The sequence below is a fragment of the Myotis myotis genome, unplaced genomic scaffold, assembly GCF_014108235.1.
Source record: "Myotis myotis isolate mMyoMyo1 unplaced genomic scaffold, mMyoMyo1.p scaffold_m19_p_13, whole genome shotgun sequence".
In the NCBI taxonomy this organism is placed as follows: domain Eukaryota; kingdom Metazoa; phylum Chordata; class Mammalia; order Chiroptera; family Vespertilionidae; genus Myotis; species Myotis myotis.
The window spans coordinates 31627774-31654681 of record NW_023416317.1 but is presented as its reverse complement, the minus strand read 5'-3'; the positions used below and the strand labels follow the sequence as shown (position 1 = coordinate 31654681).

The 26908-nt window shown below is 53.4% G+C and overlaps 2 protein-coding genes across 7 annotated transcripts in view; both read right to left on the bottom strand.

Annotated features, from left to right (window-relative positions):
- The window catches only part of RAB6B (RAB6B, member RAS oncogene family), a 46477-nt gene extending 39023 nt beyond the window's left edge, over positions 1-7454 (bottom strand). For both annotated transcript variants that reach the window (XM_036332559.1, XM_036332558.1), the window contains exon 1: positions 7026-7454. In XM_036332559.1, coding sequence (XP_036188452.1) covers positions 7026-7095 — 70 coding nt within the window. In that variant the 5' untranslated portion in view covers positions 7096-7454. The remainder of the gene's footprint in view (positions 1-7025) is intronic.
- A 9914-nt stretch (positions 7455-17368) lies between these two features.
- The window catches only part of SLCO2A1 (solute carrier organic anion transporter family member 2A1), a 79837-nt gene continuing 70297 nt past the window's right edge, over positions 17369-26908 (bottom strand). For 2 of the 5 annotated variants that reach the window (XM_036332550.1, XM_036332547.1), the window contains 5 exons: positions 26451-26616; positions 24194-24357; positions 21756-21820; positions 20244-20367; positions 17369-19323 (listed from right to left, as the gene is read on the bottom strand). In XM_036332550.1, coding sequence (XP_036188443.1) covers positions 19203-19323; positions 20244-20367; positions 21756-21820; positions 24194-24357; positions 26451-26616 — 640 coding nt within the window. In that variant the 3' untranslated portion in view covers positions 17369-19202. Of the gene's footprint in view, positions 19324-20243; positions 20368-20409; positions 21451-21755; positions 21821-22726; positions 22979-24193; positions 24358-26450; positions 26617-26908 lie in introns of those variants that run through there. The other 3 variants (XM_036332548.1, XR_004971553.1, XM_036332549.1) reach the window with 3 other exon arrangements.

The window sequence follows — 26908 nt, the reverse complement described above, 5'->3', positions numbered from 1 at the left end:
AAGGACTTCCCGCCCACCCCCATGCTGTGATCTGCTGGCTCCTCCTCAGCTAAGAGCTTGATGAACTCCCTAAGAGGCATTTATAAGTGACCTCAAGTCCATAAGGCTGCTGTGGCCCTCTGTCCCATCCTCCCCCTCCCTGGCCTGGGCCTTCTTTAGAGGCACCAGGCCCAATAGATCACTGTGTTTCTCATAGCGACTGGGTTTGAATCCTAATCCTGCCACGCTAGCAGTGAATCCCTGGGCATGACCAGCTCTCACTGATCCTCCGCCCCCCAGACCTGCAAAATGGGTGAATCCACGTCTATTGCAGGGTGCCCCGTGCAGGGCCACGGGCAGTGTTCCTAAGTGCCATCTGAGGTTAACGGGAGGAGGGATACGGGAACCCAGGAGGGTCGGCTCCATTTTGTCAGGAAGGACAGACAGACTCACTCAGAACCCCTCCCATCCATCCTCCTTCCAAGGCCCTAAAATGACCATCCTTCCCGCATGTAGAGGGGACTGAGCCACTCCTCAGCTGAGGATCCTCCAGTTCCCCATTTCCTTCAGAACAAAGTGCCAGCTCATGGCCGACCCAGCCTCTGTGACTCACCCTCACCTCTTCTCCAGCCACAGGGGAAGCTGGGTGAGCTGGTTACCTCAATACTGGAAGCCCCGTCCTCGGGGGAAACCCCACTAAGTAACATGCCCATCACCCACAAGTGCTGGAAGAAACCTGTGGTCTCCAGCACAGAAGGCACACAACTGAGGTCTCCCTCTCCCTCCCCGTCCCAGACCCTACTGCCCCCAGTTCCCCACCCTCTGTCCAGGCATCTGTCCAGGCTGCCAGTCTTTCAATGCATTTCCGGGAAGAAGCCTTTGCTTAAAGGTTGTTTTCTACTCATGGGTGAGGTATAATCTGCTTCCTCCTGGACCCAGCCATTTCTTTGGGTATGTCACCACCTGGGAACAGGTGTTACCTGTCCCAGAACACGTGGTTGAGTCACCTCTGGTCTTGTTACCAAGAAACCAGAATAAATATGCTTTTCTACTAAAAAGAAATAATTTTACTAAATTGATAAAGTATTCATAGCATTGAACATCTATTTTTTTTAAAAGATCTCACTTAGTTTAAGGGAAAAATTATAAAAATAATAAAGGAAATTGGAAATTTGAAGCCCCAAGAAACAGTAAAGAACCTCTCTTAGGAGTTATAAATTTAGCCCTGCCCAGGGCCCACCTTTTTCCTGCAGCCTGTCTTTTAGCTCTAACCAAATCTGCCCATATCAGGGCATGGCCAGTACTTCCTCCCGGCAACCTCTCCCACCTTCTCTTCTCTGGTGAGAATTAGAATAGGGTGACAGACTGAAGGACAGTGGAGAAAATGCCCAGCATTTGACAGTAGTCCACCCTGATGATTACGGATTTTCTATTCTACCAAACCTTTTCTCATCTTCCTCAATGGTTCTGTCCAACAATTTTTCTACATTATTTGCAGTAAGACCAACAGTCCTGCACATGCAGTGGTTCATTCATTCAGCAACAGTGGAAGAGATGGGGTGGAGACGGGACACAGGTGATAGCCCTCCAAAGCCCTGCCCCAGGTGAGTTTGCAATGCCAGGGAGACACCTGTAAGGATAAATGTTCATGGGCTGATTTTAGGAATGCACTAAGTCACAAAAGGACAATGAGGTTATTTTGTTATATTTTAATGGGATTCATTGTAATTTGGGGGCTGCAAATGATTCATGCAAAAGATGGTAATTACTATTACATCTGCACAATCAGAACATATTCTACCCATTCCTTTTTTTCTCTTCTGGTGAGTTCTGTTGTCTCTCATTAGCACTGAGGCGCAACTTTTCTCTTCCACCAAGTACAGGTGAATTCTCGTCTTGGTGTCTGACTCTCTCACGTCCCACACACCTCTCTCAGCAAAGGAAGCAGAGGTTCTGGGTCTGTATTCAACATCCAGGGTTCCCTCTCTCATTCCAGACACGGAGGACAAGAGAGAGGCTGGGAGGAGAGAAGGCAAGGCTGAGAAGCCTAAGGTGCAGGACAGTTTGGTGATCGACCCCAGACCTCACAGTGAGCTCTGCTGGCATCAGGCTTGGATGCGTCCCTGCCTTCCCACCTCTGGTGGCCTTACTGCCTCCTCATAGGTCTTCAGAGATGGTCGTGGGGATGGGGGCATCCTGAGAATGAGATGAACCGTGTGAGTCGGGCACAACCAAGGCTAAACGGTCTAATTGTCTGGGAAAGATTCTAAGCGTCCCTGGTAAGTCTTCTGGCTTATGTCAGGATGAAGAAGCCTGTTTCAAAGCAGCCTTGACTCCCTTCCCTTTTTTTTAAAAAAAAAAAATGTTTTGTGTGGGTTTTTTTTAATTGATTTCCAAGAGAGGAAGGGAAAGGGAGAGAAACATCAGTGATGAGAGAGAATCATTGTTTGGCTGCCTCCAGCACGCCCCCTGATGGGGATCGAGTCCAAAACACCAGACATGTGCCCTGACCTGGAATCATGACCTCCTGGTTCATGGGTCGATGCCCAACCACTGTGCCACACCAGCCAGGTGACTCCCTTCACTATTAATCCGTTGATGGGCCAGCAGCAAATGTCACACAGCAGGATAACCTCATCATCTCCAAACTGAGATCATTAACCTCCTGAAGATGGGGAGGGGACTGACAACTAAACCCTCGTCCTCTTAACCTTCTGAGCTTTGCCCTTAAGGGGCTTCACATTCAGTTAGGGTTTTTGTATTTAGGGAAAAAGCTAAGAAACATTTTTTAAAATCCTGAGTAACTGAGATAACAGAAGTCACAGAGCAGCATGTGATTGTTTTTTTAAATTGCTCAGGAAAAAACAAACATGGTGAGTGCCCAGGGGAGCCAGCCAGTCTGGGAGTCAGTGGAGAGAAAAAACTTCTGGTATGGATTTCAGGCACAACCACCAGGCCAGCAAAGGGTAGTAGCGGGTGGTGTGGATGGTGTGGGTGGCAGGAGGGCAGGGTTCAGGCTAAGCTGGGGAGGGTGCCCCTCCAGACAGTGGGGGGGGGGGGGCGCGGTGGAGGCAATGAAGGCTCCTTACCCTGGAGGACTGGGACCGAAGTGGAGGAAAAGGCCCTTCCCGGTACTAACAAGCCAGACACCTGAGAGTTGCCCTTGTCCTCCTGCTCCCCCACCCCGCACACTTTCTCCCCAGCAGGGAGAAGGACAGACAAGGCTCCAGGGAGAGGGGGCGACCCTTGGAGGACCTACTCCCTGCACTTGGCCTAAAGGAGCACCAGCCGGCTGCCTGTAGAAGCAACTCCTCTATGTGCTTCCAGAGCAGCTGTCGTGGCTCTCACAGGCCTTTACGGTAATTATCCCCACAACTGTCTGCACTCCCCAGTGGACCATAAGGTCCATGAGGCGGGGAGACACTCAACGATCTGATTAAATAAATGAATGGGTGGTGGGAGGAGGGAAGGCGAGAGAGGGAGGTAGGGAAGGGAGAGAGGGGGCAGTGAACAAGTGCCGTAAGGACCACCTGGCAGCCGCACACAGGGTCACAGGGCGGCACAACTCTAGGGACACCACTCAGGTTGTGCTCAACGTGGATGGCACCTGCACCAGCACAATTGGCAGGGGCAGGGCAGGGAGGCGGCTGGTCAGAGGGAGGAGCTGGCCTGCCGGCCTCCGCCTGGGAAAGTGGCTGGAACTTGTTGTGTCCATCAATCTTCTTGCTGCTGGAGGAGTCTCAGGGAAGGAAGCTCGGAAGAGGCCACAGCCCATCCGATATATTCACATCCCTCCTCCTCACTACACACACCGAAATGAACCTCAGCCCCCTTAGAATGCCATCAGAACTGAGGAGGAAGATGTGTCCCCAGACCCACTCTCCTTCCTGAGACACCTGCCCATGCCTGTCTTCTCGGCTGCCACCACATACCCCCGTCAGGGACTGGTGTGCGTCTCCCAGCTGTCCCCCACCACTGCCATCAGCAGGGGCATGGCCAGCAGCCCAGAGAGCCATCGAAGTCCCAGCAGAATTGCACAGCCTTCCCAGTGCAAGGACACCCCTTACCCTGGGTCCACAGCACCCTCCCCACAATGCTCCCCACTGCCAGGCTGACCCTGCCAGCCTGCATTCCACGGTCCAGTGGACAGAGGTCATTCTGCTGCCAGGAGCAGGGGCTCTCTCACCGGCTGGAGGTGTTCTCTCGTGAGTGGCTCTTCAAGGGCTTCCCACTCAAACCAGGTCCCTGGCATCTCTGGATGCCTGATGCTTCTCCTCGTCACCAGGCTCCAGGCTGGACACCCCTCTTTGGAATCCAGCTGTCCTCACACACTTGCCGGGCACAGAAAATCAGAGAAGACCACATCTCTCCAGATCCCTCCCTTGGCCCCTTCTCAGGGGACTCAGCTCATTCAGGGAAGCCCAGCTATGAAGTCTCGGGTGTGGAGAAGGTGAGGGAACCTCCCAGGTCACACAGGAAGGGAGAGCTGGGGATGGTGGGGGGGTGGCGGGGAGAGGGAGTGAGCGCCAGAGCTCAGGGTCTCCCTCCACTGCAGAGGCTGCACAGGATGCTGGCACAAAGGACCAACACAGGCAAAACTGTGTTCAGGTGAGATGGCAGCAGTGGCTGCAGGGGCAACTCCCCAGTCCCACCACACTCAGAGATGCACATTCCCCTGCCCAGCTCAGGGACCCCGAAAGCTCTGTAAAACTTAAGGTAACCCACTAATGACACACCCATGTTGGAGGAAGCGTTTCAGAGCCTAGGACTCCCTGCTGGGAGGGGCCAGAGTGGCCAATAGCCAATCCCACTGATAGCAGAGACTAACATCCATAATGACTGTGTTCCAAGGACCCACAAACCCTGCCCCCAATCAACTAGCCCTGTATTCACGCCCAACCCAGCCCCAAGCCTGACCAGGTAGTGGCAACCCTCACCCTCTCTTAGGAAGACTCCCCAGTTCTGGGCTTCCTCAATTCAAGGTCATCTCATTTCCCCAAGGACATGTTAGTGACTGAGAGCAGGAGAAGTGTTAATGACCCACAATGGGATTCTGGGTAAGCCCTCCCCATCCCTGGGGCCCAGACATCCCACCTAACACTCCAGGAGGTGGGGGCTCCATCTCTGAGGCCAGAGCTCTAATTTCTGTGATTTCAGCAGCAAAAGGGGATCTGCAGGACTCAGCAGGGGCCTCAGCCCATCAGGGATGCTGAGGGGGCCCTGAGTTTCCACTCAAACTCACCCGAGACATTCTCCTCAGCAAAGCCCTGGCCTTTTACGAATAAACAAATGTTCATAGAGACCCTCCGAGGTCCTGGCCCTTTGAGGGGCACTAGGGAAACATTCAGGAGTAAGAGGCTTGCCCTCGAGTAACCATTCCACAGAAAGAGAAACGGAGGCTCAGCGACGCCTCAAAATCTGCTCTAGGAGCTGAAGCTCGGAATTCCCTGCACAGTTCTCTCCCAGGGCTCCGGGCCCAGTGAGGCCAGCACTGGGGTGGGGAGACCCTGAAATCCCTCCAGGCCTGGGGAAAAGTGAGCTCTGAAACCAGAATCTATTAAGATCAGAAACTCATAGAGTCCAGGCCACAGGGCTGGCTGGCTGAGTTGTCCTTGTTCTGAAATGCCCATCCCCACGCTAGGGCCTGACCACCTTCTGATACCCTTCCCCCTTACCATCCATCCCAGGTAAGGGGCCGCAGACAGGGGACTGCCATGTGACCCCCACAACCCACATGTACACACACCACAGTAACAGTGTTCCCTGAGCCCACCAGGTCCTCCCAAGGTTGCCTGCATCTTGGCCTTTGGCACAGAAAGACACAAACCCGGTGAACTGGTCTGGTCCGTAGAGCCAGAGCGGGGAGTCCTGCCCCCAGGGGCTGCCTTCTCCCTGAGAAGAGCTGGGCAGGGCCTGCAGCTCCAGGGTGAGAGGCCTCTGGAGGGATGTTCTGAGAACCACTCCTTCCTACAGGTGTCACAGGGGCCCATGCTCTTCAATCCCGACTTCCCACCGTGGGACCCACCTGGGTTTCAAAGATGCTTTCCCAAGGGAGGCTGCTAGAGTGGGGAAGCGCATCTCCCCCAGTCTCCCCGCCCCTGGCCGGCTGCCACGGTGACCTCCCCTCCCCCAAGAAGGGCGGTGAGCTAGGAGGTGGGGGTGGGAAGAACCGCTGCCAGCGCTCTCGGGAGGGGTGCGGGGAAGCTGGGCAGGGCGTGTCGCCTGATCCTTTCTCTGTCCAGCGCCGGGCTTCACCGCCGCCTCTGGGCGAGAGGCACCCCTGCACCATCCCCCAAATCGGCTTCGCGTTGGGGAATCCTTGCTGCCATCGCCCAGACCCCGGAGCCCTAAAGAGGCTAACACATGCCGGTGAAGGGCAGCGGGTCTAGAACCTTCTTCGTCCAGGGGAGTAGCCAGGGGACATGAGCCAGGAGAAGGAGGCGCCCCATGGCCCAGGTTCGCTCCTTCGAGAGGAAGCAGGAGTCCGTTTTTACCCCCGTCCCCCGCCCTTTGCCTCTGGGCCTGGACGCATGGTTGCGGGCAGGGTCCGCGGGAAACCCCTCCGGTGCATTGCGCGGGGGGTCGGCAGACGCCAAACCCACCTCTTTCCCCGAAGAGGGGCGTCTGTCCTCTTCCCGACCCCCGCCAGCGCCCCGCCACCTGCCTGGTCGCCCGCAGCCGCTGCCGCAATGCGAGCCAGCCAGCGAGCCAGCGAGCCCGGCGCCTGCACGCCTCGGTCTGCGCCGCCGAGCGAGCCTCCGCCCTCCCGCCCCGCTGCCCTGCACCTGCACCTGCACCTGCACCCGCACCCCTAGCCCCCACCCCAGATCCCACTGTCACCCCCATCTCTGGCCCCAGCGTTTTCTATCCTTGGTCCCTCCCCTGCCCGGCCCCGCCCGAGCCGCCCCGACCTTCAGAGCCCATCCCTCCCTCCACCCGGGCGTGGAGGGGCCTCTCCCAGCCGGGGCCGGGGTCCCACAGGGGTGGGCGATTTGGCGGCGGGGGACGACTCGGCGCCACGCCGAGAGACTAAGCGGGGTACTTACCGCTCTGCTCCCCCAGGAACACCAACTTGAATTTTCTCAGTGGGTTCCCAAAATCTCCCCCTGCGGACATGGTGCTGGCAGCCGGGGCCGGGAGAGAAGGAGGAGGAGAAGCGAAGGAGCCGGGAGGGGAGAGGAGGAGGGCGCGGGGAGGCGGCCGGCGGTGCGGGAGCCGGAGGGGGAAGGGCTGGCTGCGCGCGTCCCTGCCGCCCCAGCTGCGTCCCGGCCCCGGCCTGCGGCTGCGTGTCCGGCGGCGGCGAAGGAGGAGGCGGAGGAGCGGGAGGAGGAGGAAGGCTGGGCTGGGCTGGGCGGGCGGCGCTCGCTGCGGTGTGAGAGGCGCGCTCTGGCTGCCCGAGGCGCGGCGCGGACGGCGAGGCGCGAGCGGAGCGGGGCGCAGGGACGGCGCGGGGCGGAGGAGCGCTCTCCCGGCCGCGCGGCTCCGTCTCCTCCCGCCCCCTCCTCCGCCGGCGCCTGCGCTCTGCGCGCTCCCCGGCCTCTGATGTCATGCGGGGCTCGCGGCTCTGCGGGGCTGGGGGCGTCGGTCCGCCCACCCGGAGTCCGCACCCGGGCGGGAGAGAACCGCCTCGCCCTGCTTCCGGCAGACCCCGAATCGGGCCGTCTCTCGTTGCCCCTCTGCGTCTGTCTTCACCACTCTACCCCTCCTTTGAATCCAGAAGAATGACATGAAATTGTCAGGGGACATTTGCTTCTGGTCTTTAAACCAAGTGCCAGTCCCTTCCTCCCCCTCGCGCGACGCCGATGCACAGCGCAGCCACCCGAGAGGGCGCAAAGGAAAGGAGGTGGAGGGCGAGCCAGGGTGTGGTGGGCTGTGTGTGTGCGGAGGGCTCTGCTGTCACCCCTTGTGGTCTCTGCCCCCCCACCCCCCCAGCCATTCTCTTGGCCCAGATCCCTCCTCTGGGCGCCTCGGTGGGCCATAGGTGTCCCAGCGGACCTGGCCCGCCAGAGAAGAGGCACCAGTACGGGGCGCATTTTATCCTAAATCAGCTGCCCTATGGCAGAGAAAGAGCGATGACGCCCTAGATATCTGCACGGCCATCTCGGCCATCTCGAGGACAGTGCCCTGGATTCCTTGACCCCGGGGCCGCCGGTAGACAACACCACTCCTTGCCCTAACAACTAGGTGTATGGAGAGTGAGCTGCCAGAGGTCAGGGCTGCAACCACCCATTCGCCTCTGTGTTTACCTGACCCATTAAGGCACAGAGAGCAAGGAGCTGACGCCGAGAGTAGAAGCTCTCCCAGGCATTCAGATTAATGGAGGCTTTACAAAACTGCCTTTTTTTTTTCTTTTTAAATATATTCTATTGATTTTTTACAGAGAGGAAGGGAGAGAGACAGAGAGTCAGAAACATCGATGAGAGAGAAACATGGATCAGCTGCCTCCTGCACACCTCCTACTGGGGATATGCCCGCAACCTAGGCACATGCCCCTGACCGGAATCGAACCCGGGACCCCTCAGTCCGCAGGCCGACGCTCTATCCACTGAGCCAAACCGGCTTTGGCACAAAACTGCCTTCTTACTGTCCTACCGCCAGGTGGTCTAAGTTTTTTAAAAAGGGCTGTTCATTTTCACTGCTATATAGTGTTCCATTGTGTGACTATATCAGTCTATTTATCCATTTATTGTAGAGGGACATTTCAGTTGTTTCCAATGTTTGGTTATTACAGATATCGCTGTTATGAAAATTCTTGTACGTGTTTGTTTTTGTAAATATAACAAGCACCAGTGGAATGTGAGAGTTCGAATATTTCACATCCTTGCCCGCATTTAATATTGCAAGTCTTTTAATATTAGATATTCTGGTGGGTTTGCAGTGACTTCTCACAGCAGGTTTGCATATTTGAAACCTAGGACTTAGAGGACCTGTTCTCTTTCTCTAAGGACTTGCATTTGTTTATGCCAGGCTCTCAGAAATTCTAGCAAACTGGTATTTTTAAGAATCCAGTTTCAGAGACTGAGATGATTTGTGGCTGGACTGAAATCTCTGTGAGAGCAGGTCTACTTGCAGTTCAGACTTACGATACTACAGATATTTGGGTCCTCATCCCAACATGAGCCCTAGACTCTATAACTTTTTACCTCACGCCTTTGAAACAGACTAAAACACTGCTTAGCTCTCAGCTGACTTGTCTGAATTAATAAATGCCCCCGGGGCAGAAGTCGTCCAAATGTGCAGCACACTTTTCTGGATTCCCATTTTCTCCAAGATCCAGGTCCACTCCTTGACTACTGTGTTCTCTCTCCAATACCTTCAAGTATATTTTTAAAAATTGTATCTAGTTTTTCTTGGTGTTCTGAATGAGTTACTTATTCTCCCATCGAAAGAGGCACTGGGTTCTTTTTTTATTTTTATTTTTTATTGCTTCTTGTTCTTTCTTCATTTTATTCAATATTCTCTCTTATATCTGGGAATATATTTGTTATATCGTTTATACGTATTTTTACACTCCTGATCTGTGCATTGTGTTCAGTCGATTGCATATATTTCATGGTGGTTTTACTCCTCAGGTCTCTACTGCTTTTGGCTAGTAAGCTCGTTTCCCTTGTGGTTTATCAGTCGCCCAGTCTGCTAATGTGTCAGGGCTACAGTGAAAGTCTGTTTTTGTCCCTCCTGGTGATTGTGAAGGAAGGGGTGGGGATGAGTCCCAGGATGGAGAGCCTCAGGTCCTCCAGAATTGCTATTCAACATCCCTTTTGCTTTCCTTTCACAGAGAAAATTCTCTAGTCTGGGATTCCTCTTTAAATCTTTGGGGGAGGGGGAGCAGGGTGGAAAGAAGCACTTAAAGGAGATAAGATCTTTAGAATGGTCAGCCACCATTCATGAGCAGAACATCGGCTGTCCTTGAAGTGCTCATCTGCCATCCATGAGGGATTGGAGGAAATGGCATGGAAGAATAAGTGCCTGGGCAGCTGGTCAGCCTGCATTTGTTTTTTACCAGAATCTCAACCCAGCATGGCTCTGAGATGGCTCTGGCATTCCTGAGCAGCCAAGCTTTTGCCATTGATTTCTTTCTGCCAGTGGCTGAGGCCACCAGTCACCTTCCCTGGGATATTGTGGGAGAGAAGCATGAACAGAACTTAAAATCTCTCCCTTTCCCTATCTTCCCACCTCTGTACCTGCCTCCCCCACCTCAGAGTCCTCCTAACTTGTCATGGGTTCACCCCAGCGTTAGCTTCCTCAGCGGTTAGTCATAGTTTCATATTAACTCCTCCATCTCGTTTCTGCAGTTTCTCTATCATTGGGTTGTGTTTTTTTCTTTTTTTTAGGCAGCCAGAGACAGGCTGTGGTAAGATTTGGAAACATTTAACAGTGAAATAATATTGATACAAACATTTGACAAACTAAAATGTAAACACGGTGTGCCTTTAAATATTAATATCACAATATGTGAAGATGTGGGGGAGGGGAAAGGAAGGTTCTGGATGTAATGTCCTGATCTTTCACATCAGGGAGTTAAATGATAACACTTACATGATTACTATAAACTCAATGATTACTATAAACTCAATGTGTTTTGTTTCCTCCAAAGTATTTTTGTAATTATAGAAGGATCTTTAAAAATAAAATCTCTTGAGGCTAATAAACATTTATTTGAAATTTTACTATTCTTTCAGATTCCTTTCTCAAGTTTTATATACAAATAAAATGAAATGCAATAACATTACAAATAGTATATATAAAACAATCACATATTTATCAAAATATTTCAATGCACCTGTTTTGCTTTTCTGGAACACAAGCATGAAAAGATTCTAGAATGATACCCCTTTAACTGCTAATTATTTATGAGCAGTGGCATTTGAATTTTTTAACCTCTAGGAGTGCTTGAATAATTTATAGTAAGTATGCATTCCTTTTATAAAACTCATACTGGTTTTCCTTCATATAAGAGGGAAATTTTTAAAAAAATTAATTCTCTGCTTGCTGTAATCTTGTCATCATTACCTTGAGGACTTTATTGGCAGGCATGCTCTCTAAACTTTCACAGTTTAACTCTAGGCTTACTGTTAATTCTCTTTGGAATGTAATCCTTAGAAATAGCAATGCTTGTTTTATTTTGTATGTTTGTTAGAGGAAAAGTGTAGTTATCAAGATGCTTGTTATAAAAAAAAAAAAAGTGTTCATTTAGAGTTGCAAACTCCATTTATGATAGGAAATTAAGTTTGCTCACAACCCCTGGACAAGTAGTCATTGCCTATGTCTCCTCTGACCATGTTATAATTAATCTGAGAGTGTATAAACTAAGTAGAGTCTTTGGAGAATAAGACATTTAATCATAAGCTTTCTTCCTTGAAAAAAAAAAAATGTATGCAAGCCCTGGCTGGGTGGCTCAGTTGGTTGGAGTGGGTTCGATTCTAGATCAGGGCACATACCTAGGATGTGGGTTCAATCCCCAGTTGGTAGGGGAGGCAATCAGTTGATGTTTCTCTCTCACACCAATGTCTCTCTCTCTCTTTCCCCCTGCTCTCTCTCTCAAAATGAATAATAATAATAAAAAAAAATACCCTCAGGTGAGGATTAAAAAACAAACACAGCCCTTTTCTTCTTTTCCAGGTCCCCCAGACCTACACTGGTCCTTTCCAACATTCACCTGGGTTTCTCGTGGTTTAGCTGGACTCTTAAAGAGTGTGTGTATGTATGAAAATTCAAATACCTACAGAGGCTAAGCAGTGACCTGGGGACCTTAGCAGCCCTAGGAGTATAGGGACCATCTGAAGGGGAGGTCTCTATCAGCTCCAGTCCCTTGCTATCACGCTGGAGTGCTGGCCCAGGGTTTTCAGGAGAAAATCCACGATGCAAACTCTCCCAATGTTTGTACTGAATTTAAGAATATAAATGTCATGTGGGCCAGTTAGAACCCTTGCTCTGGGCCCAGGGACAGACGGTCTGCCTTGTGAACAGCACATTCTGGTGCAGGGACCAGCTTCAGTACACCAGTACATACTCTGGGCAGCACGCAGCCTGGCCACCAGGACGTTCGGGGACGTTCCCACTGCTTGCTGGTCCTGCCCTTGGCTCTGGACCCACTAGCAGTGCTTCTCAACCTTCTGGCCCTTTAAATACAGTTCCTCATGTTGTGACCCAACCATAAAATTATTCTCGTTGCTACTTCATAACTGTAATGTTGCTACTGTTATGAATCGTAATGTAAATATCTAATATGCAGGATGGTCTTAGGCGACCCCTGTGAAAGGGTCGTTCAACCGCCAAAGGGGTCGCGACACACAGGTTGAGAACCGAGGCGCTAGAGCATCCCAGCTCTGATCTCCAGTGCCAGTTCTCCCTGCTCAGTGGCCGTGATGGCAAGAAGGAGGCCTCCTTCCCTACCTTTGCCAGCCAGACTCCCTTTCTCAAGTATACATGCCCCATTGGCCTTTTAAACCCAGAAATCTGGCTGCACCTTGCCTCTGTTAAAAGTCTGTCAGTGGCTCCCATCATGCACAGGCACTACCCCAGTTACTAAAGGCGGTGTGCATGGTACACCCTCCCTCCCAGCACACTTCACCTCCATCCACTTGCAACTGTGTGCACTACCTACCTCCCGTTTTTCATGCAAACATACATCAAGCTTTCTCATCTCTGAGTCTTCGCTCCAGCAGTCCCCTCTGCCCAGAACACCTTTGCTCTAAGGTCCCTGATTAACAAACTTGCCCCTCCTGCCCCTGATCCCCAATCTCTTAGGGAACCAGCCTTTATCACCTTGGTGATGCCATCACATGCCCCCATTTACCCCTGCATTGCCATGCAGGTATCCATCGGTCTGTCTGCACTTCTCCTTCCCGGCGCGATTGCACCTGGGATGGGTAACCACACAACTGGTGTGCCTTGTTGGCTGTCTGTCTTCCTTCCCAAATTGTAAATTCCAAGGGGGAAGGGATTCTATTTGTCTTGTTCACCCCACAAGCCTGGTGCCCAGCACTTGCCCAGTGCCTGAGTCTGTGACAGGATGGGCACTTGGACACTCCCCACAGTGGGCAGTGCCGGAGATACAGACATCGGTCTCTCGCTGAAGACCGCTCCTAACCCAGGGCCAGGCTCCAGGAGATGCTCTGGGAACTGGAGGACGAAGGATCAGAGGCTACCTGAGCCCCCTGTAAGGACACACTGTGGTCTGGGTGACTACCCTGCCCACGACGGGTCGAAAGGCGTGGGGGAAGCGGTGTGTGCTCGCTGGCACTCTAATGTGTTAATTACATGTTTGTCCTGTAAATACAGACAGACTAAGTGGTGCTTTGTCGCGGGAGAGGGAGAGTGGAAAATCTTTCAAGATCATGTCCGGTGAGCAGGAGCGGGCGAGCTCAGACTCTGAACACGCTGGGGTGGCTAGAAGAGGGGGACGTGGGAATGGAGTCGGCGCGGGGGAAGCTCCGCAGGACCTAGCGCGCCGGGCGGGGAAGGTGGGTTGTCGGAGGCTTGGGGCCGGGTAGCCTGGGTGGGAGGTGGGGTGGGGGGGTCGGGGCGGGGACAACACTGTAGGATCGGACGCAGAGCCGGTTTCCCCCGCGTCCCTTCGCCCGCAGGCGTGGCAACTCCTTCTTCGTCTCATTGCGGGGTTCCTGCCAATGAGGCGGCGCCCCCTGGTGGCCGACTGCCACTCTGCCTCCTTCTCCTTGGAAATGAGAGAAAAGGAGCGAAGGGTTCCCGCCCTGTGAAATGGTGTGATCACTGCATCTCATAGGGCTTTGGTGACAATCAAAGGCACAAACGTATGGAAAGCACTTAGGACAGTGTCTGAGCGCTCAGCACGCCTGAGCTATTGAGGGGCTTCAGGAGCCCTTCCGGAGACTCCGTGCGTCTGGGGGAAGGGGCTCGGGTCCAATAGTCAGGGACAGTGTGAAACCTGCCTGGGTCCTTCCCCTTTGTGCGCCAAGGCAGAGCTTCTGCCTCATCCTCATCTCCCAGGCTGTGAGGGGTACCGAGGACCAAGTTTTAAACAAATGTTGCTGCCACCCCCTGGGACCTCCAAGGCCACGTTTACGGATTTGGTGTCCATAAAAAGGGATGCCTGGTGTACGGCACGTCAATGGGCCACAGAGCCAAGAGAAGGGGGTGAGCAACACACCTGGGGGCCTGAATAGATGCCCCTTTAAGTTAGTTGTTCCACTCTTCCTGACACTGAGTCTCCTGACTTCCAGCTGCAAGCCTGGGGTTCCAGTGCCAGATGTGGGGAGAGAGGAGGTGGGAGGGAAGGGAAGGGATAGAGCAGCTTTCACTCCACCCTGGCCTTAGAGCATGGGACAGCCTGGGCCAAGAGGGAGGTTCCTGCAAGCATGTGAGGTGGAGGTGGAGGCTCCCCGTGAGTGTGCAGGGAGGACAGAGGACAGCTCCTCCAGGGTACAGCACGGCACACTCAGGGTTCCTGCCAGTGAAGGCTCCAGGAGGGCACCCTGAGCCAGGAGTGCCTCCTGGGACTCACTGGTTGGGCTCTGAGCTGTTCTCCAAGCCCTGAGTGGGAAGAGGTAGCCATGCATTGACCCAGGATCAGGACCAGGCTGGCCCTCCTTTTGCTGGCCTCGTGTAAGCCAGCCCTCAAGACATTGTAGGAGCCTCTGAGCCTGGACCTAACTGCCTCTCCAGGCCTCACCTTCGTGGGCAGTGAATTCTCAGAACTTGCGCAGGTTTTCCTGCTGCCTTACCTTTGCCTGGAATGTTTCTCTCTCTCTCCCTCTCCCTTTCTCTCTGAATTCAATTACATATCTATCTGCATCGATATGAAATGGAGGGACCTCAGGATCCAAGCGGTCTGGATTACTGAGCCGCCATGTGGAGGCCACTGCCCTGGAGAGTCACCTGGACCCACAGTGGACTTCAGTTGAGCAAGATATGGACTCCTGTTGTGTCACGTGACAGATGAGTGAGGTTTGTTTCCATAGCGAGGCCAAGCCTATCTGACTGAGTTACCCTTAAAGGAGTTTGCTAAATGGATGGCATTGTGAACTGTAAAGATCTATACACATTTCAATTATTATTGTCAAGGAGCAGCAGGTGCCTGGAGGGCAAGGACTTCAGCAAGACAGGGTGAGCCCTGTGCCGGAGTGGGGATGGGCAGGTAAAGAGTGGATGAATGGGCAGGGTGTGTCCTGAGAGAAAAACTTGCTCTCACTTAGGATTTGCCAAAGGCCTGCCCAGGACCTGTTTACATATTTAATCTCTGAGGAAGGTTATAATGATTCTGATGTTCTTGGTAGGAGACAGACATTTCTCCCAGGTATTTAGTTCCTGTGATTATAAAAGATAGGAGTTCTCTCTCTCTCTTCTCTCTCTCTCTCTCTCTCTCTCTCTCTCACACACACACACACACACACACACACACACACACTCTGCCAATCTCTTTGGGAATCTGTAATATAATATTTTAATATCAATTTGATACCGACTGGATTCAGTCCCAGCTTAAATGCATCTCTCCATCTCTGAGGCTGGTTGGGAAAAAGATATCACAATGAGGCTTTGTTTCCTGAGCAAGAAGCTGCGAACCCTCACCAGGTGGGAGTGTTCCCCTGAAGGTCCCTGTGCAGATCCTCAGGGCCTTGTCTCCCTGCAGCCTTTCCTCTTTGTCCCCCTTTCTCTGCAACTCTCCTTTAACTCACAGTGCTGTAGGGCTAGGTGACCCTGGTTAGTGAACAGTCGTAATGATCTGGCTACTTGAAGAAGTAAGAAGGTGGGTAAGTGAGCTATTACCTGGCTCTCCCCACCTCCATGACCCATCTTACGTGGCCCTCAGTAGATTCCCTCACCTCCATCCCATGGGCCCGTGAACTTCAGTGGGAATAGAGGGGCCTCCTCGCAAGTTGAGGATAACTCAGCAGGGGAGACAGAGCTGGTGCTGGAGCTGGAGCAGAGAGGGCTGGACAGCCTGGTCTGAGTTCAGGTCTGACTAGTTACTATTTGCATGAAGTTGGCCACAATGGTTACTGCCTTGATTTCAGAGTCCTCCTCTTCAAATGGGGCCTTAAGATCGGTCTGGTCTCCATTGTGAGGCTATGGTGAGGAGCACCGTAGAGGGCTTTGAGACAAAGAGTGATTTAGGGAGACATGGCATTCAATTCTCACTGCATTTTCCTCTCTTTGCCAAGAAGGTTCAAGGAAGGATGGGATAAAAAGTTTCCTGCAGACCCTTCCTTTCCTGGCTTCTTTGTTCATCCCTGAGGGACTGGGAGAGGACTGGAGCGGAGGGGTGGGCTGCCTAGGACTGCCCAGGGAGGACAGCATTGGTGGTATGTGCACAGGGAGATGGTTCTAAGCTGGAATCTGGTCTCTGCAGTGTCTCCAGGCTCAGGGGAGAAGCAGGGGAGGGGGCCTCAGACTGGGAAAGAACCAAAGATCGACAGTGGCAGGACCCAACAGCCCACAGATGGCGCTGGGAGCCAGCCCCAAGGACGGCTGGCATGGACTTGCCAGCCAGCCAGCAGGATGAGTGAGGGTTTGAAGTCAGACATAACTGATTTAAAGAAATAACTGTGACACATTTTGTACTCTCAAGCTTGGAGAGTGAGAATCCCACTCTCAGTACTGGTAAGAGCCCAATACAATAAATGTGAGCTCTTGGACTGTGTTACATGCCCACTAGCTCCTGACTGCAGCCCTTCAGGAAATCAGATTTGTTGGTACCCCTTCACCCTGTCATCCCTCACTCCCATTTGGGCTCACCAAAGACCTATCCAATTTCTCAGTGGCCTAAGCACACACGGGCATCCCCAAAGCAGGGCTGCACTGTGGACCTGCCACACAAGGTTTCACAACCACCCACATCAGCCTGACACAAGGATCCGGTTAAAGTGCCACTCCTGGGTCCCCCTCAGACACCCATAAATAGACTCTGAGGATGGGTGGAGGAAGTTAGAAATCTGCATGTCAACAGCATCCTCTGTGAGAGTCTGGCACTCAAGGAAGTGTGTTAAGCTTTGCTGTAGAAGTGGAATGAAGGTGACACCATTATATTCCCCGCTGGCAGTTGGGAGGAAAGATTTGGGAGTGGTAGTATTGGCTGCAACCAAGTGATCAATGATGATTATGATATTAATTCTGTTTTATATTATGGACTTAGCTGTTCACGACAAACCCACTTTGGAAATTAACTCAAGGGCCGGGATCAGGCCTTCTGAGAGCCCAGCACTATGGGCCTTTGACAGTTACCTGCAGGATGTCACTGAAGGAGCAAGAAGCACCTGCTGTCTGCTTTGGACCAGGATGATGGGTTGAGAGTTGCATTATTTCTGATCCCCATGACCATGGACCCCTGAGGGTCCTCTGGCCAGAAGGTGCAGGTTCTGCCTGCTCTCTGACAGATAGATACACACGACAGTACAAATTCATGACCAACTTACGTCAATAGCAAAATTATAATATATTAATAGCAACATCACCATAGAATAAAGGCTTGGGAGGGCGACTGATCTTCCAGAATCTGAAGGTTGGCATTCGCTGTTCATGAACTCAGCAGACGGCAGTGCCTTCAGAGCTTAAATTGTGGCAAGAAAGACCAGTGTTAGTTGCAGGGAATCATTTTCCAAGCAGGACCACTTTAAATGCTGAACCTGGCCCCCGAGGTTGTGTGGAGCCTCCCTTCCTGAGTGAGGTCTTGGAAATAAGGCTGGTGGCTTTGGAAATAAGGCTGCTGTGATCGTGGCTTTCACCGAGTTCAGTCTCCTGGCAGTTTGGCCATTGACACAATTTTCTGGCCTTTGCAGAGGTCGCTTCTGATATGTTCCTGGAAGAGTCTTCCATGAGGAGTGGCCTTAAGAGATGCACATGTGGCAGTGACCAGTGCCCAGCTGCCCAGAGGACACGCGCAGGGTCAGTCTGGGCACCATGGACGGCCAAGATCCTGTTGACAATCTCCGGATTTTTGCTGTGCCTTCCCCGTTCCCCCCGCTGCACACTCTGGGAGGAAGCCCTCGTGTGGATGGAGAGAGGGCAGGTGGGATCCCAGTGAAGCTCGGTGGAGAACCCTGTACTAGCACTGCCGGGCTGGAAGTCCAACACATATATTTGTGGCTGGAAGGCCTCCTGTGTTGGCTCTAACGCTGAACCTCTACCGCACGGCTGCAGTATCGACTCAGGCCATAGAGGGCGCCACCTCTGGAGGCAGTGAGATGAGGCCAGAAAACATTGATGAAAACAAGTGTGTGTGAAACCACGGAAGTCCACCTCGCCAGCCTCTGTTTTGTGGGCTGCAGCTCACCACCCAGCTTGGCAGCTTTGGACCTTCCCTCAGCTTTGTCACCGGCTTTGCTGACATCTGGGCTGCCTCTCTTTATTCTGTGGCATCTGAAGTTCGGACAGGGAAGCCCGTAGGAAGCTGCCTCATCTGCTCCCAGGGAAACGGGCAGAGGGTCTTCCCACCCGTCTGAGATGAGGGGTCTTGTCCCCACACTGTGGGGGTGGGGGGCTGGGCAGCAGGACCATTGCACAGCCTTCCTTGGGTCTTCACGGTGGTGTGGCTTTCATAGTTTGAAATATCCCCCCAGAAAGACAGAGACAAACAGGCACGGGCCCAGGTACAGAAGGGCCTAGAATTAACGTGGACAGTATCTGGATGGCCTATCCTTGGGTGTCTGGGTCCCTGCTCTAGTGCCTGAGTGTGGTAACTGGAGGGGACCAGCTGGCTGAACTTCCCAACATGGCAGCTCCCCAATGGCCTCTGGGGGCAGGAAGGAGGGTCTGAGAGCAGGGGAGCCGGCCCTGTTTGTGTTCTGTGCTGATGCTGAACCCAGATGCAAAGGGGGCTACAGGCAGGCTCCCCCATCCCCTAGCCCACTCAGCCCACTCCCTCCTTTCTCTGGGTAGATACCCCTTATCTCTCCACTTAGGACCCTCCATTCCCTCCCCACAGGACTGGTCAGGGCTGCCCCGGGGGCATCCTCTCTGGAGGACCCAGCACTGAGGGGCACGTGGGCATGTGGGTCCCTCCCAAGGAGCCAGTGAAGACCCCGCCCTGCAGCTCTGTGCCCACCCAGCCCAGGAGCACAGTAAGCCTGAGTGGGAGCCTTTGGGAGGAGGCAGGGAAGGCAAATGGTGACTGGGGCTGTTTTCTTATTTAAAAAACAAAAAGGAAATGACATATGAATATTAGTAAATACAGGCAGGCATGGAAGGGCAGGTCCACGCTCTGGAGCCAGAAGTGCCAGGCAAGGGCCAAGGTTCCGATGAGGCGCTCAGATGAGGCCCGAGGCCTTCTCCTGCACGTTGTACTCCTTGTTCTTCTTCACCCGCCAGCTGATGAAGAAGAGCAGCAGCGTGCCCAGCACCTTGTAGCCCACCTGCAGGCCCAGGTACCTGTGGGCAGGAGGACACAGGACGGGTGAGGGGCTGTGGAGGCTCTGTAGCCTGCGCCCCAGGGCCAACAGGAAGAGCAGCATCATTCTCCCAGCGGCCCAGGGAATGTGTTGTCATGACTCAGGTAAGGCTCTGTCACCACCTAGGTGTTGACTATTTTCCCCATTCCTTTGATCCGCAAGGGTACAAGCCTCCCTGTGAGCAGGCTGAGCCTCGTCCAGTGGCCCTGTCCTTGCACCGCCGCCCCCTAGAGGGCCAAAGGAACACTGCAGCCCAGCCAGCCCTGAGGGTCCTTTCCTCCCAGCAAGCCAGAAGAAGGGCACCTTCTCACTGCCCTCCTGGCCTTCTGTTTCACTCGACACCATTCCCAGAGCCCCCCCCCCCCCCTCAAGCCCACTCTCCTCCCTGTTTCTGGTCTGTGTGATGATGGCAGCAGGTGAGGTGGCTGGAAGGGGTACAGAACTCAGTGGCACTGTAGCTGGGCTCAGACCCACAGAGGCAGGTTGGACCCACCTGCCCTTGACCTCTTTAGGAGCTGTGATGGGGCCGCCTCTTTGTGAGCAGTGACAGGCTGGCCTGGTATCACCATTCCAGTCACAGCCTCGCCTTTGGACTTCAACCATCCCCTTTCCCTTGGACACACTTCTTTCTGCTGCTGTCCCTCCCAAGGGCCTTGGGGATCCCAGGTTGGGGGATCACATCAGAGTAGCCCCAAGTCTTGTTGCTTAGTTGGCTCTCTGCAAGCCCTGAGATGCCCATCACCGGTGGCCCCTGCTCCCTGACTATGGCAGCTCCCCTCTGGTCTTCTCCCTCGGAAGCCTGACAGCCCCCACAACAGCCACCAGAACAGATGACGGCCCTTTGCTCAGGCCTGGGGCCTGGCGCCAGGCATTCTTGACACACGACGTGCCGGCCCTCACCTGTTTCGGAGAGCATCGTTGTTGTAGTAGGCGCAGGCCCCTCGCCGCCCTGAGCATTGCAAGTTCCACCGGATGCAGGAGTAGTCGATGGTGAGGCCGTAGAGGGCTGGAGAGGGCAGCCAGGCTGGCATCAACAGAAGAGAGTTCAGAGAGCTCAGGTCACATGGAGCTGCCGGCAGAGATGCCTGGCAAGGTGGGGAGCCAGCCCCCCCACCCCCACCCCTGTGTGTTACAGGTGTGAGTACAGCTCTGCCCTGCCTCTAGGAATCACTGTAACCTTGGGAAGCAGAGTAGCTTTCTGTGAAGCTGGTTCATGCTTCACCATCTGAGCACCTCACTCAATCTCAGTCGGTGAGGGCCCTGCAAAGGCTCCCACTCAGGCGGCCCAGGAGGTCACACCCCGACACTCCCCAGAATGATAATGATAATGGAAGGCGCTGCAGGGCCAAGTGCCGACCTGGCTCCCGGGTAAGAATTCGCAGTGGGCTCTGTGAAGCTCAGCGTTTGAGGTCAGAAAGTACCCTCGATAGTAACTGAAGTCCCTCCGCTGCAATTGCCACACTCCTCCCTGCAGTGCTCACCCGCTAGGTCCTACCAGTGGTTCTCAACCTTCCTAATGCCGCGACCCTTTAATACAGTTCCTCATGTTGTGGTGACCCCCAACCATAAAATTATTTTTGTTGCTACTTTATAACTGTAATTTTGCTACTGTTATGAATCGTAATGTAAATATCTGATATGCTGTATGTGTTTTCCGATGGTCGCGACCCACAGGTTGAGAACCGCTGTACCAGTTGAACCTGGTCCCTTTCCTTCCTTAGCCTGCAAGGTTCTCCGTATTAGTGCCTCGTTTACCTAGTGCCCGGATGTGTTGAGAAGGGATAGTTCAGCGTAAACAGTTTGGGGATGAGCCTGCAGTGCGGGGGTGAGACCCACGCACGTCCCTGCTCCAGTCCCTGCACCAGAGGGAGGGCTGGTGTGTGCCCTGCTCCTGAAGGCCGCTCGCCCTCCTGTGGGCACTATTGCATGTGCCCTGCCCCATTTCTCCGCGGGCTCTGGGCTGCTCGCACTGGACCCCGCATACACCGAGGAACATTTGTGAATGGCAGTGGGAGTGAATTTTGTAAAACGGGAGGGAAACCAGGGCTGAGCTCAGCTGCCACTCTGGCTGGGACAGAAATGCAAGGTTGTGTTCTGATGGTGAGTTCTGAGAGAGAGGTTAAAAAAAATACCCACTTTCAATTCTTTATTAGGTATGCTCAGTTGTGTCTGCTTTTCCCTTTTCTTACATAATTTAGTTGGGAATGAACGCCATAGATGAACTCTTTCTTAACCACAAGTACCAAGGAAACTGCCCATAAAGTATTTTGACATTCGGGGTTGTATTGATCATGCACAGCTTCTCTCATCACAACAGAGATGAGAGAGGACTCCCCCATCCCCGCCCTGCACCCCATTGCCCTCAGATGTCCTGGGGCCATGCCTTTGGAAGGGGGTGTCTCAGACACTTACCCAGCAGGCGCATTAGCAAGAACTGTACCCCAATGGCAAACGACTTTTCTTCCTGGTTCACCACGCTGAAAAGGACAACAGGAGATGAGCGGAGGACTCTGGCCGTGCCTCCCCCCAGTCAGGGGCAGCCAGCCTCCGTCAGAACCTGCCCTCATGCAGCCTGATGAGCCACTGGCAGACTGGATTCCCCACAGCCCATGCTTCTGTCCTTGGTATCAATGGTTCTCAAAGCTTGATCGCTGGACCAGCAGCATCAGCATCCCCTGGGAACTTGTTAGAAATTCATATTCTCAGGCCCCACCCCAGACCTAAGAATCAGACGCCCTGGAGGGGGGCCCTCTCTTCATCATGGCCACCCACAGATCTTTCTTAGGGTTAGAGCATCTACCGTGGTCCATCTGACTTGGGGTGCAAGAAGGGAACCCCTACAAGGGCCGTAGGTGAAAGTGGCAGTGGAATGCCCTTGATGGGGAGTGGTGGAAAAGAGGGGGACGATGGTGTTAGGAGAAGCACTATGCCGTGAGCTCTGAGAATCCCTACACGTTCTTGAGGATCTACACACACTCCTGACTGCTCTTGTCCCGGACCACTTCTCAGGGTCATGGTTGCAAGGTGCAACCTTGAAGCATGAGGTAAAACCTCCTAGACCCGTGGTCGGCAAACCATGGCTCGCGAGCCACATGCAGCTCTTTGGCCCCTTGAGTGTGGCTCTTCCACAAAATACCACGTGCGGGCGCGCACGTACAGTGCGATTGAAACTTCATGGCCCATGCGCAGAAGTCGGTATTTTGTGGAAGAGCCACACTCAAGGGGCCAAAGAGCCGCATGTGGCTCGCAAGGCACGGTTTGCCAACCCGCAGTTTGCCGACCAGTGCCCTCGACCAAGAGCAGGCTTGGTCTATAGAAGCGGTGGCTCTCCCAAGAGCAGCGTTCCTCAGCTGTGACATAAACCCACTGCATGTGACACATACACCTGGGCCACTCCATGTCACGCCCTAGGACTTGAGGGGCAAGGATGGATGGTGCAGCATGAGGTCCATGCTGCTTGCTGTGCTGTGAGTAGCAAAGTCCTTTCCCTTTGACCCGGAGTCTCCTGTCTTCTGCCAGCATCCTTGAAACAGTAGCAGAAACAGGAGCTCGGTAGTTGGCAAGCGAACTTGTAAAGAGGGCAAAACCCTAGATCCTGACAAGTGGCTGCTTCTGCTTCTTCCTTAGCTCCTAGGCTTTTGGGGAAAATGGGTCATTGGTATCTCGCTAGCTGTTGTTATTATTATTATTATTATTAGGTTAATAGTGATAATTAGCCAATATGTAGAGCACCTTGTATTTACAAAGGAATTTACCATATAATCCTGACACCAATCCTTTGAGGTCAACATCATTAACCTCCTTCCATACATGAGGAAATTGAGACTCAGCGAAGTTGGCAACACCCAAGGACATTCAACCAGTGTATGGCAGAGCTGGGCCTTGGGCCCTGGACCCCAGTATGTAAGTCCCATGGTTTTCCCTCTCTGCTTGTGAGGCAGGTGAGGACAGGAGGGAGGCAGGCCAGGGTGAGTAAGGTGAACTTGGTTGGAAAGTTTTCTCCTTTGCAGAGAGTGAGGTGAGGAAAGGGTCATTCCCTGTCAAAACCTCAGAGACATTTAACTGCCACTGTAATGGGACACCTCTGCCCTCCCCTCCTGCCTTGGCCAGCCTCCCTCTTCTGACCTGAGGACTTAGTTTTGGCTCCTAGCACACTAGACCAGCCGTGGGCAAACTACGGCCCACGGGCTGAATCCGGCCCGTTTGAAATGAATAAAACCATTGAAAAAAAAGACAGTACCCTTTTATGTAATGATGTTTACTTTGAATTTATATTAGTTCACACAAACACTCCATCCATGCTTTTGTTCCGGTCCTCCGGTCCAGTTTAAGAACCCATTGTGGCCCTCGAGTCAAAAAGTTTGCCCACCCCTGCACTAGACTTGTATCATTCCCATCTTTTTCCATAGCCCTCATCTATCTCTGGAACTCTCCTGATTTTCCATCCCCAATTTCATATGTCCAACTGAATTTGCCTCCCTCCTCTCAGTTCTTTCAGGATTTAAAAATAAGTGAATCTCCAGGTATTTCCACAGCATGGAGTCAGGCAGCCTGGCTTTAGCATGTGGCTCAGCTGTTTCTGGCTCTGCCCTCCTGGGTTAGTGGTCTCCCCATGTGCAGAATGGAGGTGCTCACAGAGCTGGGGGAGGAGGCGATGTAGCGAGGAGCTCTGCACAGAGCCTGGCACAGGTGGGGCCCGGCACTGTCGTGTTAGCATCATCTCCCCATTTCACCCAAAGAACATTGTACATCATGTTCAAAGGCCTCTGAGGACCAGGAAAGGGAGGAGAGATCAGTGGTCACCTGGGCACAAAGAAAAGGCAAACGGGGGGATGGAGAGGTGCACTCACCGCAGGACCATCATGTAGAGGGGATTGTGGGAGATGCAGGCGATGAGGGACACGAAGGAGATGAGGAAGATGGACGGGAGCAGGAAGTGGGCGCAGGGGATGGGGCACGATCCTGACTTTGCTGAAGCAGATCCCCCGGTCACACAGCTGCAGTTCAAATAGATCTTGAAAAAGGAGAGGAAAAAAGAGAAAACGTCATTACTTTGCTTGCACACACATCAAACACCTGCACCAGCTCTTGCCAGACAGTCCCTCAGGTTTCAACCCCTCTGCCTTCTGGGTCCCCCGAGGAGCTGGGTGGGGCTGGATTCAGAGGCTGGAGAGGTCAGCCGAGGGTTTCAAGGTGCCCCATGGACCCCACCCCTGACCCCTGTCCAGTGTGGGCTGGGCTCCTCCAGCAGGTGCACCCGCATCCGTATATGCAGGATTCCACTGCCAGGCAAGGCCCACCTGGCTTGGGACCAGGGACTGGGAGGGCTCTTCTCTGGGCCAGGCTACCCCATGCCCAGCAGCCGTGGCTTTGTGGGTTGCTGTTGATGCTGTGTGTGTGTTCATTGCAGGGAGGTATAAACAGGGGGAGACAACAAAGAACACGCAATAGAATTCACTAAGCTCTTCATCCGTCAGGCCTTTGCCAGAGAGGAATTCCTCCTGTCTGTACAGGCTGGGAAGGAAGTCCCGTCTCGAGCCGGAAAGCCCATATGGTCAACACTATTGTACAACCGAGCCACTGCCCACGTGGTCTTTACTCCCCGCCTTGCAGTGTCTGACGGGCCTATAGGCATTTTCTTATAACTTACTATTTTTTTCTTGATATTATGCTAAGGGATGATGATTTATACTATTTGAAACTTGTCAGGATTCTTTCTGGAAGTAGGTGAGTCAGAGGTAAGTAAATGAAAACAAGGAAACCAGAGAGGCCACCACAGACTCCTCCGGCTAGAAGGCAGCTGAGAGAACATCTTGTCCAAGCTCCTTGTCCCCGCTCTGCCTGAGACTCACGCACCTCTGCCCACAGAGGTGGCTGTGGAAGCAGCCTCCCTTATCCTTAGAGAGGAGGATGGGAAGTGGGGGCTAGCCTTGCCATGACTTCCACACAGGCTTAGGGGCAGAAGGTGCGTTCCACTCCTTAGGGGAACTGCACCTCTGGGTCCCTAGTGCTCTAAGGAAAAAGAACACCCAACTCCTAAACCTGGCCTGTCCGGTTCTGGCCCCTGCCTGCTCCCTGGCCTGGCACCAACCTTGGCATCTCTCATTTCTCCTACATCCAGCTCAGCCATGCCCTGGGGCTTGGTGCTTGCTGTTCCGTTAGTGCAAATACTTCACCCTCAGGTCTTCGTAGGGTTTTTTTCTGGTGGTTGAGTTCTAATGTCACCTCCTACAGGAGGCCCTCAGGCACACTGTCCATTAACTCTCTTGATGGCATGAGCTACTTTCTAAAACGACCTTGTGCATTTATTCGATAGAATTCAAACTGCATGAGAGCAGGAACCTTGTCGGATGGGTTCACACTAAATCCTCAGCATGCATGGCTGTGCCAGGTGTCCATTGTTTGTTGAAAAACTGAACAGATGACTCAAGTTAGTTTGCAGCTGGCTGATCCTAGAAGGCCAGGAGCCCTAGTGCTCAGAGGGCTGTTAGGACCTCACTAAGTGAACTACCGAATGTGGGTTACATGTGTGGAAGGCTGGTGGCCAGGAGGTAAATGACCTTGAGCAGATGTGCCCCCAGACTGAGACAGGGTCCTGGGTTCTAAAGTCAGATCTGACCCTAAATAACTGCATGACTTCAGGCCAGTTGTGTGGCCACACCTGGGAGCTGAGGGGGTGAACCTAATGCCCTTGATCACTGCTTCCAACTCTAACCTTCCAGGGCCACATCCCAGAGGACCCTGTGTCCTTGACTTATCTGGGCCTGGTCCATGTTGGCTCTCCAACAGGGCCAGGATGCAGGACCCAAAGACGCCCATTAGGACCCACCAGGATGAGATTGGGAGGTCTCCGCTGAAGGAGTGCTCCGGCTGGTTTCTACTCTGAGCCTCAGGAATGTGCATTTGTTGAATATCGGCCAATCTTTAATTGACTTTGGGCTGCAGGCATCTGGTCATGACCTTAGGGAAGGGGAGGTAAAGAGAGGGCGGGTGTGGCCTGGAGGCAATGAGGATGGTGTGGGTGGCGCCCTGCCCGTCCAGAGCCCAGGTGCAGTATGAGGGCACACACTGAGCTCAGGGACCCGGTGGGGCTCCTCCTGCCCTTACCCGTTGCTTGGAGGTTACGGTGCTGACGTTGATGTGCCTGCAGCCAGCGTGGCATGGGGAGAGGTACTCTACCCCATTGTCTCCACAGACCGGGTGGAAGATGGAGTCGGGGCACGAGCAGTCCCTGCGGCAGGCAGGAGGCTGTGGGTGTATAGAACTTGATGTGCTGCCAGGAAAACAGGAAACAGGGACTCAAACAAAGCAAGACCAGAGAAACATCTCTTCACTGTGGCCCAGTGTGAGTGCCCACCCGGCTGGTGCGCTCTGCCTCTCGGTGCATCTGGGGACAGCCACACCATGAATTACGCCTGTTGGGGCCGACGGTGAATTGGCTGCTGGTCAGTGCTCATGGCACCTCACCGTTTCTTCCGCTACTAGAAGCCCATCTCCACCAGCTGCGAGTCAGAAAGGCTCCGCTGGCAAACCCTCCCTCCCCAACCCCCCCTCTGCAGAAGTGC